Below are 15,890 nucleotides of genomic sequence, written 5' to 3' on the forward strand. Positions count from 1 at the left end.
TAAAGTATTCCTCCCACTGTCACCAACGATGAGGCACTATTCCTCCCCCTAATAGAAAAGAGGGGATACTATTTACTTACACTAACCTCAGGACATTTTCTAATTGTGCTGGCCACAGTCTGCCCCCCCCTAAATTTTGAAGAACAGTAACCTAGCCCTTTGTTTAGAAAGTGTGGGGACCCATGTTCTAGAGGGATCCCACAGGGTATGGTATATGCATAGTACATGGTCCAAGTTGCCATACCTGGAATTTATCTTTAAGGACATATATCAATCAATACTTGGGATAGTAATTGACTGTTATCCTGCTCCACAAGGGTGCATATCAGTCATTTTTGGATTACTCAAAGTTCAAGCCAGTGCTATTATTTTGCACAAAAGGCCATTGCCTGTCCTCTATCAGCATATGGAATACCATAAGGCAGCAGGAGGAAAACGGTGGAATATTATGTGGAGAAACGTTGGAGTGTTAAAGGTTAGGAGGAGAAGTGTTGGAGTGCTGAAGGTTAGCAGAAGTGTTGGGTGATGAAGGTTGGGAGGAGAAGTGTTGGGGTGCTGAAAGTTAGGAAGAGAAGTGTTGGGGTGCTGAAGGTTAGAAGTATTAGAGTGTTGGCAACAGCAGGAAATATAGTGTGAAGTTTCAAGGGAGATGTGTCACCCCTTCTTAATACAAGGGGAATGTTCTAGTACATCTACACCCACCATTGCAGAGGGAGCCCAAGTAGAAGAATGACTGTAGGAAAAGGAAAAACACAAAGCCATTACTATTTCACGAGTGTTAATACAGAAGACATGGAGAAGTAGGTATTCACACACTTGGACACATTTGAAGGCAATGGCCAACTCAAAGGTAAGTAACAATGTGCTTCTTTTACAAGTCGAGCTTAGTTTACAGAGTCACTTTAAGATAATAAAACAGTCATATAGAACAGTTATGTGCATTGTTATTGTAAGTGGAAGAATCATTATAATATTATCTGGTACTACCTGTGTATTTCAATTGTATAATTTATTTGGCATAAAAAAATATTTAGCACTGATCCTTGCTGAATAGAGTTATTTTTTAAAGAAACTCTGTGTCTTGGTTTAGAGTTGTTAAAATAATATGAATAATAGAGGACTAAACTTAACAACTCACAAATAAACTACCTGTACAAACAACTAAAAGTAGACAGAAGATGATGTCAGTATATTGAGAACAAAGAGAGATGTATGGTATTGAACTGTATAAAAGGAGGGGAGAGAAGCCATCTCATTGTATTGTCATTGTGATACCCATGCTGCAGAGGTCTGTGTCACAATGGAGAATTATAGGCTTTAATTAAAGAAGAACCCAGTGATCGGAGCTATGGTCATATCATATATCTACATCTTCCAGTTCTATGTGATCCTGCAATGTATGACACTCTGGAGATCAGGAATGCAGAGTCCGGGCTGTGCCCTTCATTTTACTGATGTATTTGATGATTTCCAATATTTTCAGGATGGAGATTTGGTCATTGGAGGAGTGTTCACTGTGAGGTCAAAAGAAGATGATGTCAAATTACCTGAAGAAAAGATATACAGGTATGTAACTTACTTGCTAGGAAGAGAAAATGTGATCAGGGTGACAAAGAACAACAAATAGGACTTTACAAAATGATTGGAAGAAATACATGTGATGGAAATATTATAAGAATGTACATAGAATGTCTTCTCATTTACATGCAAACCAAGCTGTCCAGAAAGTGACAGGGGGTAGGTGACAGGGATGGGTGACAGGGGGTGGGTGACAGTGACAGGGTTGGTTGACAGTGACAAAGAGTGGGTGATGGTGACCGGGGGTGGGGGACAGTGACAGGGGGTGGGTGATGGTGACAGGGGATGGGTGACAGTGACAGGGGGTGGGTGACAGTGACAGGGGGGGTGACAATGACAGAAAGTAGGTGACGGTGACCGGGGATGGGTGACGGTGACAGGGTAAGTGATGGTATCAGGGGTGGGTTACGGTGACAGGGGTGGGTGACGGTGACAGGGGGTGGGTGATGGTGACAGGGGGTGGGTGACAGTAACAGGGGGTGGGTGAAAGTGACAAAACTTGTAACAGTATATAACAGTGTCAGGGTGTTAGAGAAGTTGCTGGAAGAGTCTTTTCTTTAAAGCTGAAAATTGGGAGGATTCCTCCATCCGCTCTGTTTGTGTGGATGGAGCATTCATGTACTTTTTTTTGTTGTAAAAGAGATCACTTTAAATCCTCCCCATTGAAACATTGTATTCTGGCAGCGAGACTCTCCACTTTCAGAATACACAGATTTGTGTTCTACTAAGCCTCTGCTTTCAGAAAATATATTATGTTCCAGGGGGCTTTGAAATAATTTTATAACTAAAAATTAAGATTTTTTTATGTGTGCAAAAAAAATTAAAATAAAAAGATCTAGAGGGGACAAGGTTAAATTCAGGGGGGAGTTTGTGGAAAGTGTTAAGTGAGCTCACACTTTAATTCAAATTGTTCTGTCACCATTCTTTATACATACCTCAAAAACTAATTAAATTAATTGAATTAATACACCACGCTAAAGACTGTATCCTTACTAATAATAAAATATTAATAATATTAATAAATGCTGCTACTTAAAAAAACAAACAACTATCATCAATTGTGCTAATAAAATTATTGTATAAATCAATAATTAATCACACCGTAGCGTATAATACTACATGTAAATGTTAAAATCACTTAAACTTTGCATAAAAATAAATTAACAAATCAATGAAATGAGAAGAAAACTAAATTAAAATGAACAATGTGCAAAATGTAGTGCCTGTAACAGACAATTACAAGAGTTTTAAATGTGAGTGGTATAATTTTTAATAAATAACATTTTATTGAATTAATGCACTATTGGAAGCCTTCCTTCTTTTCTTGCACACATATGCAGTGTGATGAGATTCGTCCATCAGAGGGTGTTATAATCAAGTGATAACTGATTAACAATTAAGCACTTTTGTCTTTTCATGAGAATGAAAGGCAATAGGATCTGGTGAGTGCAATCCCATAGGGAGCTGGTGTCACTGAATCACATTGGTGGTGGAACATATGGTGTCATTATTCACATGGTGGAGAAATTATCAGTTTGATGGACTCATTGTGAAGTTTTGAGTTACCTTAAAGGCTGTCTGTTACACGCACAAAATTATGCACATTGTTTATTTTAATTTAGTTTTTTCTAATTTTATTGATTTGTCAATATATTTTATGTAAAGTTTAGGTGATTTTGACATTATTTACATGTAGTGTTATGTGCTATGGTGTGATTAATTATTGGTTTGTATACTAATATAAACCACTTCAGCCTGGGAAGGTTTTACGCACTTCCTGACCAGGCCATTTTTTGCGATACTATTTTTCAATTAAAAAAAAAAAACTTAAATATTCAACTAGGTGGATGCAGCATCTGTCCCTCGCTGCCTCCAAGACCAAGGAACGGGAGAAGACCACTGATCACTCAGTTCTTGGAATATTGAGGACTGAAGATGCAGTGGTCAGTCAGGGAAACGTAAAGGCTAAGTTCACCTTTTTTTTTTTTTTCTAAGTTCCAGCTCCTCTATGTACCAATATAGCATTAATGTACGTCTTTTGAAAAAATAAAATACCTTTACATTAATTCTACACACACTTACCTCACTGTCTTCGTGGCTGTTTCAAAACACTTTTTCCATGACTTCTGCCTTACTTCCTGGACAAACTACAGTTCATGACACAGGAAAGAGTTACATAGTAGGTGGGGCGAGGTTAAAAAAAGACACAAGTCCATCAAGTCCAACCTATGTGTGATTATGTGTCAGTATTAAATTGTATATCCCTGTATGTTGCGGTCATTCAGGTGCTTATCTAATAGTTTCTTGAAGCTATCGATGCTCCCCGCTGAGACCACCGCCTGTGGAAGGGAATTTCACATCCTTGCCGCTCTTACAGTAAAGAACCCTCTACTTAGTTTAAGGTTAAACCTCTTTTCTTCTAATTTTAATGAGTGGCCATGAGTCTTGTTAAACTCTCTTCTGCGAAAAAGTTTTATTTCTATTGTAGGGTCACCAGTAGGGATGAGCCGAACACCCCCCGGTTCGGTTCACACCAGAACCTGCGAACGGACCGAAAATTTGCACGAACGTTAGAACCCCATTGACGTCTATGGGACTCGAACATTCAAAATCAAAAGTGTTCATTTTAAAGGCTAATTTGCATGGTATTGTCCTAAAAAGGGTTTGGGGACTCGGGTCCTGCCCCAGGGGACATGTATCAATGCAAAAAAAACTTTTAAAAATGGACGTTTTTTCGGGAGCAGTGATTTTAATGATGCTTAAAGTTAAAAAAAAAAAAAAGTGAAATATTCCTTTAAATATCATACCTGGGGGGTGTCTATAGTATGCCTGTAAAGTGGCGCGTGTTTCCCGTGCTTAGAACAGTCCCTGCACAAAATGTCATTTTTAAAGGAAAAAAAGTCATTTAAAACTGCTTGCGGCTTTAATGTAATGTCGGGTCCTGGCAATATGGATGAAAATCAGTGAGACAAACGGCATGGGTACCCCCCAGTCCATTACCAGGCCCTTTGGGTCTTGTATGGATATTAAGGGGAACCCCGCACCTAAATTAAAAAAAGGAAAGGTGTGGGGCCCCCAGGCCCTATATACTCTGAACAGCAGTATACAGGTGGTGCAAACAAGATAGGGACTGTAGGTTTGTTGTTAAGTAGAATCTGTTTGTAATTTTGAACTGGTACATTTTTAACGTGTTTAGCTCCAGCCAAAAAATCTATTTTAAGCTTTTTGGAAAACATAGGGAAGGGTTATCACCCCTGTGACATTTGTTTTGCTGTCTGTCCTCCTCTTCAGAAGATTTCACCTCATTTTTTATCCCAATGATAAATGTTCTTTGAAAATTTGTTTTTTTTTGTGAAACAAGGATTGGTGATAAAGCATCAGTGAAAAGGAAAAATGTTTTTCCCATATTAACTCTTACAGGAGAGAATTTCCCTTCCTAGGGGTAGATTTCATCTCACTTCCTGTTGTCTCCTTCCGTTTGCAAGTAGGAGTCGTTTGTAAGTTGGATGTTTGAAAGTAGGGGCCTGCCTATTACCTTGCTGCTAGACTAACCCAGCTTTCCCAATGGTTCACCCCTACACATGAGACCCCGTGGAAAAAAATTGAAATCACCTCTATTAAACCTCTGTACCTACAGGGAATATTATGGTCTAACATTACATCTTATAGTAATCTTTCCAAATTAAATATTATAGTCACCCAATTTCTCCAACTTTGGAATAAACACAAAGACACCTTCAAACTTTCCTCTAACACACCACCCTTAGCATCCTTTTTAGGCGACCCCAGATTTCCACACGCATATAACAACGAAAGACCCTTCATAAACTGAATTAACAAAAATCTTACTACACTTAGATCTCTACAACTAAAATGGAACTTTACCCCATTCCCCTCACTACAATCTATACATGGCCTCCCTTCCTCAGAACTCCACCATTACCAAATAATTAGGAGATTCTATGCTGAGTGTTTTGCACTTTCAACAAATCCCTCCAACACAGTCTTTGAACAGATCTGTATCTCCTTTTCTAGAGACAGAGGTTTGATCTCAAAACTATATAATTTCTTAAACAGTGTTGGAGTCCCGGAAAAATCCTCACAGATGATTAAATGGGAGACAAATTTGGGTATCACATTCAGCATTGAAGATTGGATGTCTATGTCAACTAATCTACGTAAGAGTAACAAAGCCATATCATTCAGGGAAACCCCAATTAAAGTATTCTCAAGATAGTACTTAACCCCAGAGAAATTACATTCATACTACCCTTCGGTGTCTCCTAATTGTTTCAGAGGTTGTTCTGTTCCTGGCACATTCATACACATATTCTGATCCTGCTTCCACCTAGACCTAATTTGGCGTAAAGCCTTTGAGATCATTGAATCTTCCTCTAAACAAAAAATCACACCTACACCACAAATTTGTCTATTATTTGCTAATATCCCTAATGTCCCCCTTCCATGTACCAGATTAATTCACTCTTTATGCAGCTCCATTCTCTGGATGATTGCTTACAACTGGAAATCCAACAATCTCCCATGGCAACAAGTTGTTTCTAGAATGGAATCAATCAAACTTGCAGAATGGATACACCACACCCTCAATGATACTATACATATACACAAAAATAAATCGTCTTTTTGGATTACAGATTAGCACTTATAAGTTTCTATTCACTTTATTTTTTTTATGACTTTTGTACCTGCAAGCTAATGTATACATAATTTTCATAATCACATGTCTCTACCTTGAAATTATGGTCTAGAAACGCATTCCAGATTTTTACTTTTACAATAACTCTGTAACATTGTGACATACTTTGTTAAAACTCCTATTTGTTTTTGTATTTCTGTGAAACTTCCAAATAAATCTTTTGTAAACAAAAGAAAGTAGGGGCCTGCCCTATATACTCAGCAGAAATGTGGGCCTTAGGTGTTGTTGTGGCCACAAAACTGTAAGCCCTCACAGGGCCCTGCTGTGAAATATTAGATCAAGAATTGTAATTACATGCCCCTGTTGAACAGGGGCAGAAAAATTGGGCCTTTGGTGGTGGTGGTGCTAGTGCCACAACACTGTAAGTCCTCACTCGCTCTTGGTGGGCGCAGAAACGGGCCCTGCTGTGAAATATTAGATCACGAATTGTAATTACATGCCCCTGTTGAACAGGGGCTGAAAAATTGGGCCTTAGGCACTGGTGCTGGTGCCACAACACTGCAACCCCTCACAGATACTCTAGTTGGAACGCAGGAACGAACCCTGCTGCAAAGTATTGCATCAAAAATTGTAATTACACGCCCCTGTTAAACAGAGGCCTGAAAAATTGGGTCCTAGGCACTGGTGCTGGTGCCACAACACTGCAACCCCTCACAGATACTCTAGTTGGAACGCAGAAACGAGCCCTGCTGCAAAGTATTGCATCAAAAATTGTAATTACACGCCCCTGTTAAACAGAACCCAGAACCAAAAATGTTCTTACAAGCTATCAGCGTGATCATTGAGGAGGAAGAGCATAATTACTCAGGATAGTCACTCAGCATCAGCATAGGCAGTCTTTGAAGGGATCTGAGATTTCAAAAAAAATTATTCGGTTACATTAGCATCAGGTGCTTGGTAGCTGGTGGTGATCCAAAATGAATTCATTTTTATGAAGGTCAGTCGATCGACCGAGTCGGTGGACAGACACACCCTGTGATCAGTTACAAAGCCTCCAGCAGCACTGAATGTGCGTTCCGAAAGAACGCTGGATGCAGGACAGGCCAGTAGCTAAATTGCATACTGTGCAAGCTCTGGCCAGTGATCCATCCTCAAGACCCAGTAACCCAAAGGATTTTCGGTGGGAAAGGTGTCGAAGTCAGCTCTTGCCCCTAGTTATTACTGCACCATGTAAAACAGACGCTGGCGATGCTTGCTGGAACCGATCATACCTTGGGCTGCGGACCAAAAAATTGTCTGAACGCATCGGTCAGATGGCCACCTTCTCCACCACTCCTTCTTTGACTGACTGAAGCCTCAGCAACACGTTGTCCAGAAACAGGAGTTTGTAACCTCCCAGTCTCTGGGGAATGCGTTGCACAGACCTTTCTGCAAGGCCTCCCAAAGATGTTTCATCCTCTGCTCCCTCTGCGATGGCAAGATAAGGTCCGCAACCTTACCCTTGTAACCTGGATCAAGGAGGGTTGCTAGCCAGTATTGGTCCTTCTCCTTGATACCACGAATACGAGGATCCTTACGCAGGCTTTGCAGGATCAGGGAGGCCATGCAGCGTAGGTTTGCTGAGGCATTCGGTCCGGAGTCCTCTGGGTCACTAAGGATGACACGGTCCGCAGCCACCTCCTCCCAGCCACGTACAAGTCCATGTTTTTCTTGGGACTGATCCCTTAAAGACTGCTGCTGATGCTGAGTGCCAGGCTCCACCTCCATACTGACACAGTCCTCCTCCTCCTCATCCTCGTCCTCTTCCTGTGTGATCGGCGGGCACGCAGGAACACTGTCTGGATAAAGGGAGCCTTGAGAGCTAAGGAAGTCCTCCTCTTCCTTCCTTTGTTCTGCCTCAAGTGCCCTGTCCTTTATTCCACACAGCGTGTGCTCCAACAGGTGGACAAGGGGGACAGTGTCACTGATGCATGCACTGTCACTGCTCACCATCCTATGGCCTCCTCAAATGGTGACAGGACAGTGCATGCATCCCTGATCATGGCCCACTGGCGTGGGGAAAAAAAAAAAGTTCCCCTGACCCTGTCCTGGTGCCATAGTCGCACAGGTACTCATTGATGGCTCTCTGCTGCATGTGCAGCCACTGCAGCATGGCCAATGTTGAGTTCCACCTGGTGGGCATGTCACAGATTAGGCGGTTCTTGGGCAGGTTAAACTCCTTTTGGAGGTCTGCCAGCTGAGCACTGGCATTATATGACCGGCGGAAAAGCACACAGACTTTCCTGGCCTGCCTCAGGACATCCTGTAAGCCCGGGTACCTGCCCAAGAACCGCTGCACCACCAAGTTAAGGACGTGAGCCAAACAGGGCACATATGTCATTTGTCCCTGTCGGAGGGCAGAGAGGTGGTTGGTGCCATTGTCGCAAACCACCATTCCTGCCTTAAGTTGGCGTGGCGTCAACCACCTCTGAACCTGCCCCTGCAGAGCTGACAGAACCTCTGCCCCAGTGTGGCTCCTGTCCCCCAAGCACACCAGCTCAAGCACCACATGGCATCTTTTGGCCTGCATACTTGTGTAGCCCCTTGAACGGCTACGGAGCACCACTGGTTCCGAGGACAAAGCACAGGAAGAGGCCATGGAGGAAGAAGAAGAGGAGGGGGTGGAGGAGAGAGGTGTGTTGCAATCGTTAGTAGTGGCATTTTGGAGGCGTGGTGGCAGAACAACCTCCAACACTACTGCACCTTGTCCTGCATCCTTCCCAGCTGCCAGCAGAGTCACCCAATGCGCCGTGAAACTTAGGTAACGTCCCTGTCCATGCCTGCTGGACCATGAATCAGTAGTAATATGCACCTTACAGCTGACCGCCCTGTCCAGCTAGGCCAAGACATTGCCTTCCACATGCCGGTAGAGAGCCGGAATCACCTTCCGTGAGAAAAAGTGGCATTTGGGTACCTGCCACTAAGGAACCGCACATTCCACAAACTCACGGAAGGGGGCAGAGTCTACCAACTGAAAAGGCAGCAGTTAAAGTGCTAGCAATTTTGCCAAGCTAGCATTCAACCGTTGGGCATGTGGATGGCTGGGAGCGAACTTCTTTCGGCGGTGCAGCTGCTGGGGTAGGGAAATTTGCCTGGTATAATCTGACATTGGTGTACCGAAAGCAGATTGCCCACAAGTACTTGGCTGTGAAACACCTAATTCTACACCTTCATTCATCTCAGTGCAGGTCTCAGAGAGGACTGAAGGTATAGTGGGGTTGGAGATCTCAGATGATGAGGAGCAAGGAGAGGGCCTCTTTGTTCTTTGGTGTGGGCCTTTTAGATACGCTTGCCAACAAACTGCATGGCAGGTCAACAAATGTCTGGTCAAGCATGTGGTGCCCAAGCGGGAGATGTTTTGGCCACGCGAGATACGCTTGAGACATATGTTGCAAATAGCAGCGGTGCAATCTGATGCACTCGTCTCAAAAAAGGCCCACACCAAAGAACTTTTTGAATAATGCGCAGAGACTGCAGCGCCCTGCACATGTGAAGCTTTGGGGTGTGATGCCCTTAGGCTGGCCCCTGGAGGGCATTCTGCCTCATTGGTGATGTGCCACCTCCTCCTTCTCCTACTCTCTCCTATCAGGCACCCACATTGAGTAAGTGACCTCATCATCCCCTCCCTCCTCATCACTGGAGCAAACCTGGCAGTATGCTGCAGCAGGGGGAGCATGACTGCCAGATTGCTGTCCTTCTTGGGCACCCCCTCTGTCCGTGCTCACGTTACTGCCTTCATCTAGCTCAGTATCATCATCAGAGCCTTCCAAACGCTGAGCATCCTCCTGGAGCATGTACCCAACACTGTGATCAAACAGTTCGAGGGACTCCTCAGGAGGACATGGTGGGGCTAGGGAAGGAGTCACTGATGACATTGAGCCGAGGGAAAAGGCCGCTGCTTTGCCAGACAAAGTACTCTGAGCATGGGTGAGAGAGAATGAGGAGGATGAGGACGGCTTGGTCATCCACTCGACCAATTCTTCCGCATGTTGCGGCTCAACACGGCCAGCTGCCGAAAAAAAGGCCTCCACGACCAGCACTGTTGCCTCTAGACAAAGATCTTGCTTGCCCTCTTTTATTGGCTTGTGACTGTCTGCCTCTCCTTGTTGGCCTTCCAGACATACTAATGGCCTGTAGCTGCACTAAGCTGGGATATATATATATATATATATATATATATATGTACTGATACTGCAGCTAGCAATATCAACTGCCTGCCTGTAGTATGAGAACACCACCAACCTTCTACAGGTAGCTTTAGGTGAACACTGCACAGCTCGCAAAAAACTAACTTGTAGCTTATTTAGCTGCCTGCGGTAGTGATAGGATCAGGAAAACACCACCAACCTTCTACAGGTAGCTTTAGGTGAACACTGCACAGCTCGCAAAAAACTAACTTGTAGCTTATTTAGCTGCCTGCGGTAGTGATAGGATCAGGAAAACACCACCAACCTTCTACAGGTAGCTTTAGGTGAACACTGTGCAGAGCTCGCACTACACTAACTTGTAGCTTATTTAGCTGCCTGCGGTAGTGATAGGATCAGGAAAACACCACCAACCTTCTACAGGTAGCTTTAGGTGAACACTGTGCAAAGCTCGCACTACACTAACTTGTAGCTTATTTAGCTGCCTGCGGTAGTAATAGGATCAGGAAAACACCACCAACCTTCTACAGGTAGCTTTAGGTGAACACTGTGCAGAGCTCACCAAAAAATAACTTGTAGCTTATTTAGCTGCCTGCGGTAGTGATAGGATCAGGAAAGCACCACCAACCTTCTACAGGTAGCTTTAGGTGAACACTGTGCAGAGCTTGCACTACACTAACTTGTAGCTTATTTAGCTGCCAGCGGTAGTGATAGGATCAGGAAAACACCACAAACATTCTACAGGTAGCTTTAGGTGAACAGTGTGCAGAGCTCGCACTACACTAACTTGTAGCTTATTTATCTGCCTGCGGTAGTGATAGGATCAGGAAAACACCACCAACCTTCTACAGGTAGCTTTAGCTGAACACTGTGCAGAGCTCGCAAAAAAATAACTTGTAGGTTTAGCTGAACACTGTGAGGAGGATGCACTACACTAACTTGTAGCTTTAGCTGAACACTATGCAGAGGTCGCACTACACTAACTTGTAGTTTTAGCTGAACACTGTGAGGAAGATGCACTACACTAACTTGTAGCTTTAACTGAACACTGTGCAGAGGTCGCATTACACTAACTTGTAGTTTTCGCTGAACAATGTGAGGAGGACACACTACACCAACTTGTAGCTTTAGCTGAACACTGTGAGGAGGACGCACTACCCTAACTTGTAGCTTTAGCTGAACACTGTGCAGAGGTCACACTACACTAACTTGTAGTTTTAGATGAACACTGTGAGGAGGATGCACTACACTAACTTGTAGCTTTAGCTAAACACTGTGCAGAGGTCGCACTACACTAACTTGTAGTTTTCGCTGAACACTGTGAGGAGGACACACTACACCAACTTGTAGCTTTAGCTGAACACTGTGAGGAGGATGCACTACCCTAACTTGTAGCTTTAGAGGAGGACGCACTACACTAACTTGTAGCTTTAGCTGAACACTGTGAGGAGGACGCACTACCCTAACTTGTAGCTTTAGCTGAACACTGTGCAGAGGTCACACTACACTAACTTGTAGTTTTAGCTGAACACTGTGAGGAGGACGCACTACACTAACTTGTAGCTTTAGCTAAACACTGTGCAGAGGTCGCACTACACTAACTTGTAGTTTTCGCTGAACACTGTGAGGAGGACACACTAAACCAACTTGTAGCTTTAGCTGAACACTGTGAGGAGGATGCACTACCCTAACTTGTAGCTTTAGAGGAGGACGCACTACACTAACTTGTAGCTTTAGCTGAACACTGTGCAGAGGTCGCACTACACTAACTTGTAGTTTTTGCTGAACACTGTGAGGAGGACACACTACACCAACTTGTAGCTTTAGCTGAACTCTGTGCAGAGGTCACATTAAACTAACTTGTAGCTTTAGCTGAACACTGTGAGGAGGACGCACTATACTAACTTGTAACTTTAGCTAAACACTTTGCAGAGGTCTCACTACACTAACTTGTAGTTTTAGCTGAACACTGTGAGCAGGACGCACTACACTAACTTGTAGCTTTAGCTGAACACTGTGCAGAGGTCTCACTACACTAACTTGTAGCTTTAGCTGAACACTGTGCAGAGGTCGCACTACACTAACTTATAGTTTTAGCTGAACACTGTGAGCAGGACGCACTACACTAACCTGTAGCTTTAGCTGAACACTGTGCAGAGGTCACACTAAACTAACTTGTAGCTTTAACTGAACACTGTGAGGAGGACGCACTACACTAACTGTAAATAGTCTAGCTGCCTGACTGTGGTACTAATAGGATCAAAAGAACACCAGCAATTTTCTTCAGGTAGCTGTAAATACTGTAACAAGACAAGCCTACCTGTCAGTAGGAAGATAACAGGAACGGATCTAGCTAAACTGAATACAGTGTGTATATATATATATATATATATATATATATATATATATATATATATATATATATATATGCAACACCTGCGATGCATATATATACACAATACACTGTAAGTGCAGCTAACTCACTGACTGTCCTGCCTAATCTAGCTAACTCAAATGAAATGACACTGTCTCTCTCTCTATCTCTCAGCGTGCCGGAACACACTACACAGAGGCCCGCCATGCAGGTGGCCTTATATATTGTGGGACGTGTGCTAAACCCCCTGAGCCATAATTGGCCAAAGCCACCCTGGCTTTGGCCAATTACAGCTCTCTCTAGCAATGGCGCTGTGATTGACCAAGCATGCGGGTCATAGTGCATGCTTGGCCAATCATCAGCCAGCACTGCGATGCGGCAGTGAATTATGGGCCGTGACGCGCCACACAAATTTGGCGCAAACGGCCCATAACGTTCGCAATTCGGCGAACGATCGAACAGCTGATGTTCGATTTGAACATGGGTTTGACACGAACGCGAAGTTCATCCCTAGTCACCAGTACGGTATTTGTATATTGAAATCATATCCCCTCTGAAGCGTCTCTTCTCCAGAGAGAATAAGTTCAGTGCTCGCAACCTTTCCTCATAACTAAGATCCTCCAGACCCTTTATTAGCTTTGTTGCCCTTCTTTTTACTCGCTCCATTTCCAGTACATGCTTCCTGAGGACTGGTGCCCAGAACTGGACAGCATACTCCAGGTGCGGCCAGACCAGAGTCTTGTAGAGCAGGAGAATTATTGTTTTATCTCTGGAGTTGATCCCCTTTTTAATGCATGCCAATATTCTGTTTGCTTTGTTAGCAGCAGCTTGGCATTGCATGCCATTGCTGAGCCTATCATCTACTAGGACCCCCAGGTCCTTTTCCATCCTAGATTCCCCCAGAGGTATAGATTTCATTCATATTTTTGCCACCCAAATGCATTATTTTACATTTTTCTACATTGAACCTTATTTGCCATGTAGTTGCCCACTCCATTAATTTGTTCAGATCTTTTTGCAAGGTTTCCACATCCTGCAGAGAACTTATTGCCCTGCTTAACTTAGTATCATCTGCAAATACAGAGATTGAACTGTTTATCCCATCCTCCAGGTCGTTTATGAACAAATAATAGGATTGGTCCCAGCACAGAACCCTGGGGAACCCCACTACCCACCCCTGACCATTCCGAGTACTCCCCATTTATCACCACCCTCTGAACTCGCCCTTGTAGCCAGATTTCAATCCATGTACTCACCCTATGGTCCATGCCAATGGACCTTATTTTGTACAGTAAACAGTAAAATGCTTTTGCAAAATCCAGATACACCATGTCTACAGGCCTTCCTTTATCTAGATGGCAATTCACCTCCTCATAGAAGGTTAGTAGATTGGTTTGGCAAGAGCGATTCTTCATGAATCCATGCTGATTACTGCCAATGATACCGTTCTTATTACTAACATCTTGTATATAGTCCCTTATCATCCCCTCCAAGAGTTTACATACTATTGATGTTAGGCTAACTGGTCTGTAATTCCCAGGGATGTATTTTGGGCCCTTTTTAAATATTGGTACTACATTGTGCTATATTGGGCTTTTTTCCAATCAGCTGGTACCATTCCAGTCAGTAGACTGTCCGTAAAAATTAGGAACAATGGTCTGGCAATCACTTGACTGAGTTCCCTAAGTACCCTCGGATGCAAGCCATCTGGTCCCGGTGATTTATTAATGTTAAGGTTCTCAAGTCTAATTTTTTTTCTGTCCTCTGTTAACCATGGAGGTGCTTCCTGTGTTGTGTCATGAGGATAAACACTGCAGTTTTGGTTACTGAAGCCCCCCGATTCACTCGTGAAGACTGAGGAGAAGAATAAATTCAATACCTTTCGCCATCTCCCCATCCTTTGTAACCAGATGTCCTTCCTCATTCTTTATGGAGCCAATATGGTCTGTCCTTCCTTTTTTACTGTTTACATACTTAAAGAATTTCTCGTGATTTTTTTTGCTTTCCTCCGCTATGTGTCTTTCATGTTCTATCTTAGCCGTCCTAATTGCACCCTTACATTTCTTGTTCTTTCTTCTTTATAAAGTCTGAATGCTGAGGATGATCCCTCAACCTTGTATTTTTTTAAGGCATTTTCCTTTGCTTTTATATGCATTGTTACATTGGAGTTAAGCCATCCAGGACTTTTGTTCGCTCTTTTAAATGTATTACCCAATGGGATACTTTGGCTAATGCCCTTATTTAATAAGCTCTTAAAGCAAACCCATCTCTCCTCCGTATTCTTTGTTCCTAATATTTTATCCCAATTTATGCATTTTAGCAAGGTTTGTAGTTTAGGGAAGTTGGCTCTTTTGAAATTCAGTGTCTTTGTATTCCCTTTATGTTTCCTATTTGTGTGATTTATACTGAAACTAATTGACCTGTGATCGCTGTTACCTAAATTGCCCCATATTTCCACATCCGTGATCAGTTCTGTATTGTTAGTAATCAGTAGATCCAGTAATGATTTATTTCTAGTTGGTGCGTCTACCATCTGACCCATAAAATTGTCCTGCAAGACATTAACGAAATGGCGAGCCTTAAATGAATGTGCGGTTCCCTCCGCCCAGTCTATGTCTGGATAATTAAAATCCCCCATTATGATAACATTTCCCATCCTTGCTGCTAATCCAAATTGTGATAGGAGATCTGTCTCCACTTCCTCCCTCAGGTTAGGGGGCCTATAGCATACTCCCAGTATTATTTTCCCCTTAGCTTCATCCCTTTGGAGCTCTACCCATAAGGCTTCCCTCTCCTCCCTAGCTCCCTCAGTGATGTCATCTCTAACATTCACTTGTACATTATTCTTGATATATAGGCATACCCTTCCCCCTTTTTTACCCTCTCTATCCTTGCGGTAAAGGGTATACTCTTGAATGTTTGCCAGCCAATCATGAGAGCTGTTGAACCAGGTCTCTGAAAATTCCACAAAATCCAAATCCTCCTCGTACAACAGTATCTCTAGTTCACCCATTTTGTTCGCCATGCTCCTGGCATTGGTGAACATGCCACATAGTTTAGATTGGTCACATAGTGTCCTCGTATTGGGTGTTTCGAG

The 15,890-nt window shown here is 43.2% G+C and overlaps 1 protein-coding gene across 1 annotated transcript in view; it reads left to right on the plus strand.

Moving 5' to 3' along the window:
- The first annotated feature begins 1,348 nt into the window (after positions 1-1,348).
- Positions 1,349-15,890, plus strand: part of LOC141101706 (vomeronasal type-2 receptor 26-like) — a 173,799-nt gene continuing 159,257 nt past the window's right edge. Inside the window, exon 1 of the mRNA XM_073594171.1 lies at positions 1,349-1,566. Coding sequence (XP_073450272.1) covers positions 1,349-1,566 — 218 coding nt within the window. The remainder of the gene's footprint in view (positions 1,567-15,890) is intronic.

This window comes from Aquarana catesbeiana, linkage group LG01, assembly GCF_042186555.1.
Source record: "Aquarana catesbeiana isolate 2022-GZ linkage group LG01, ASM4218655v1, whole genome shotgun sequence".
NCBI lineage: Eukaryota > Metazoa > Chordata > Amphibia > Anura > Ranidae > Aquarana > Aquarana catesbeiana.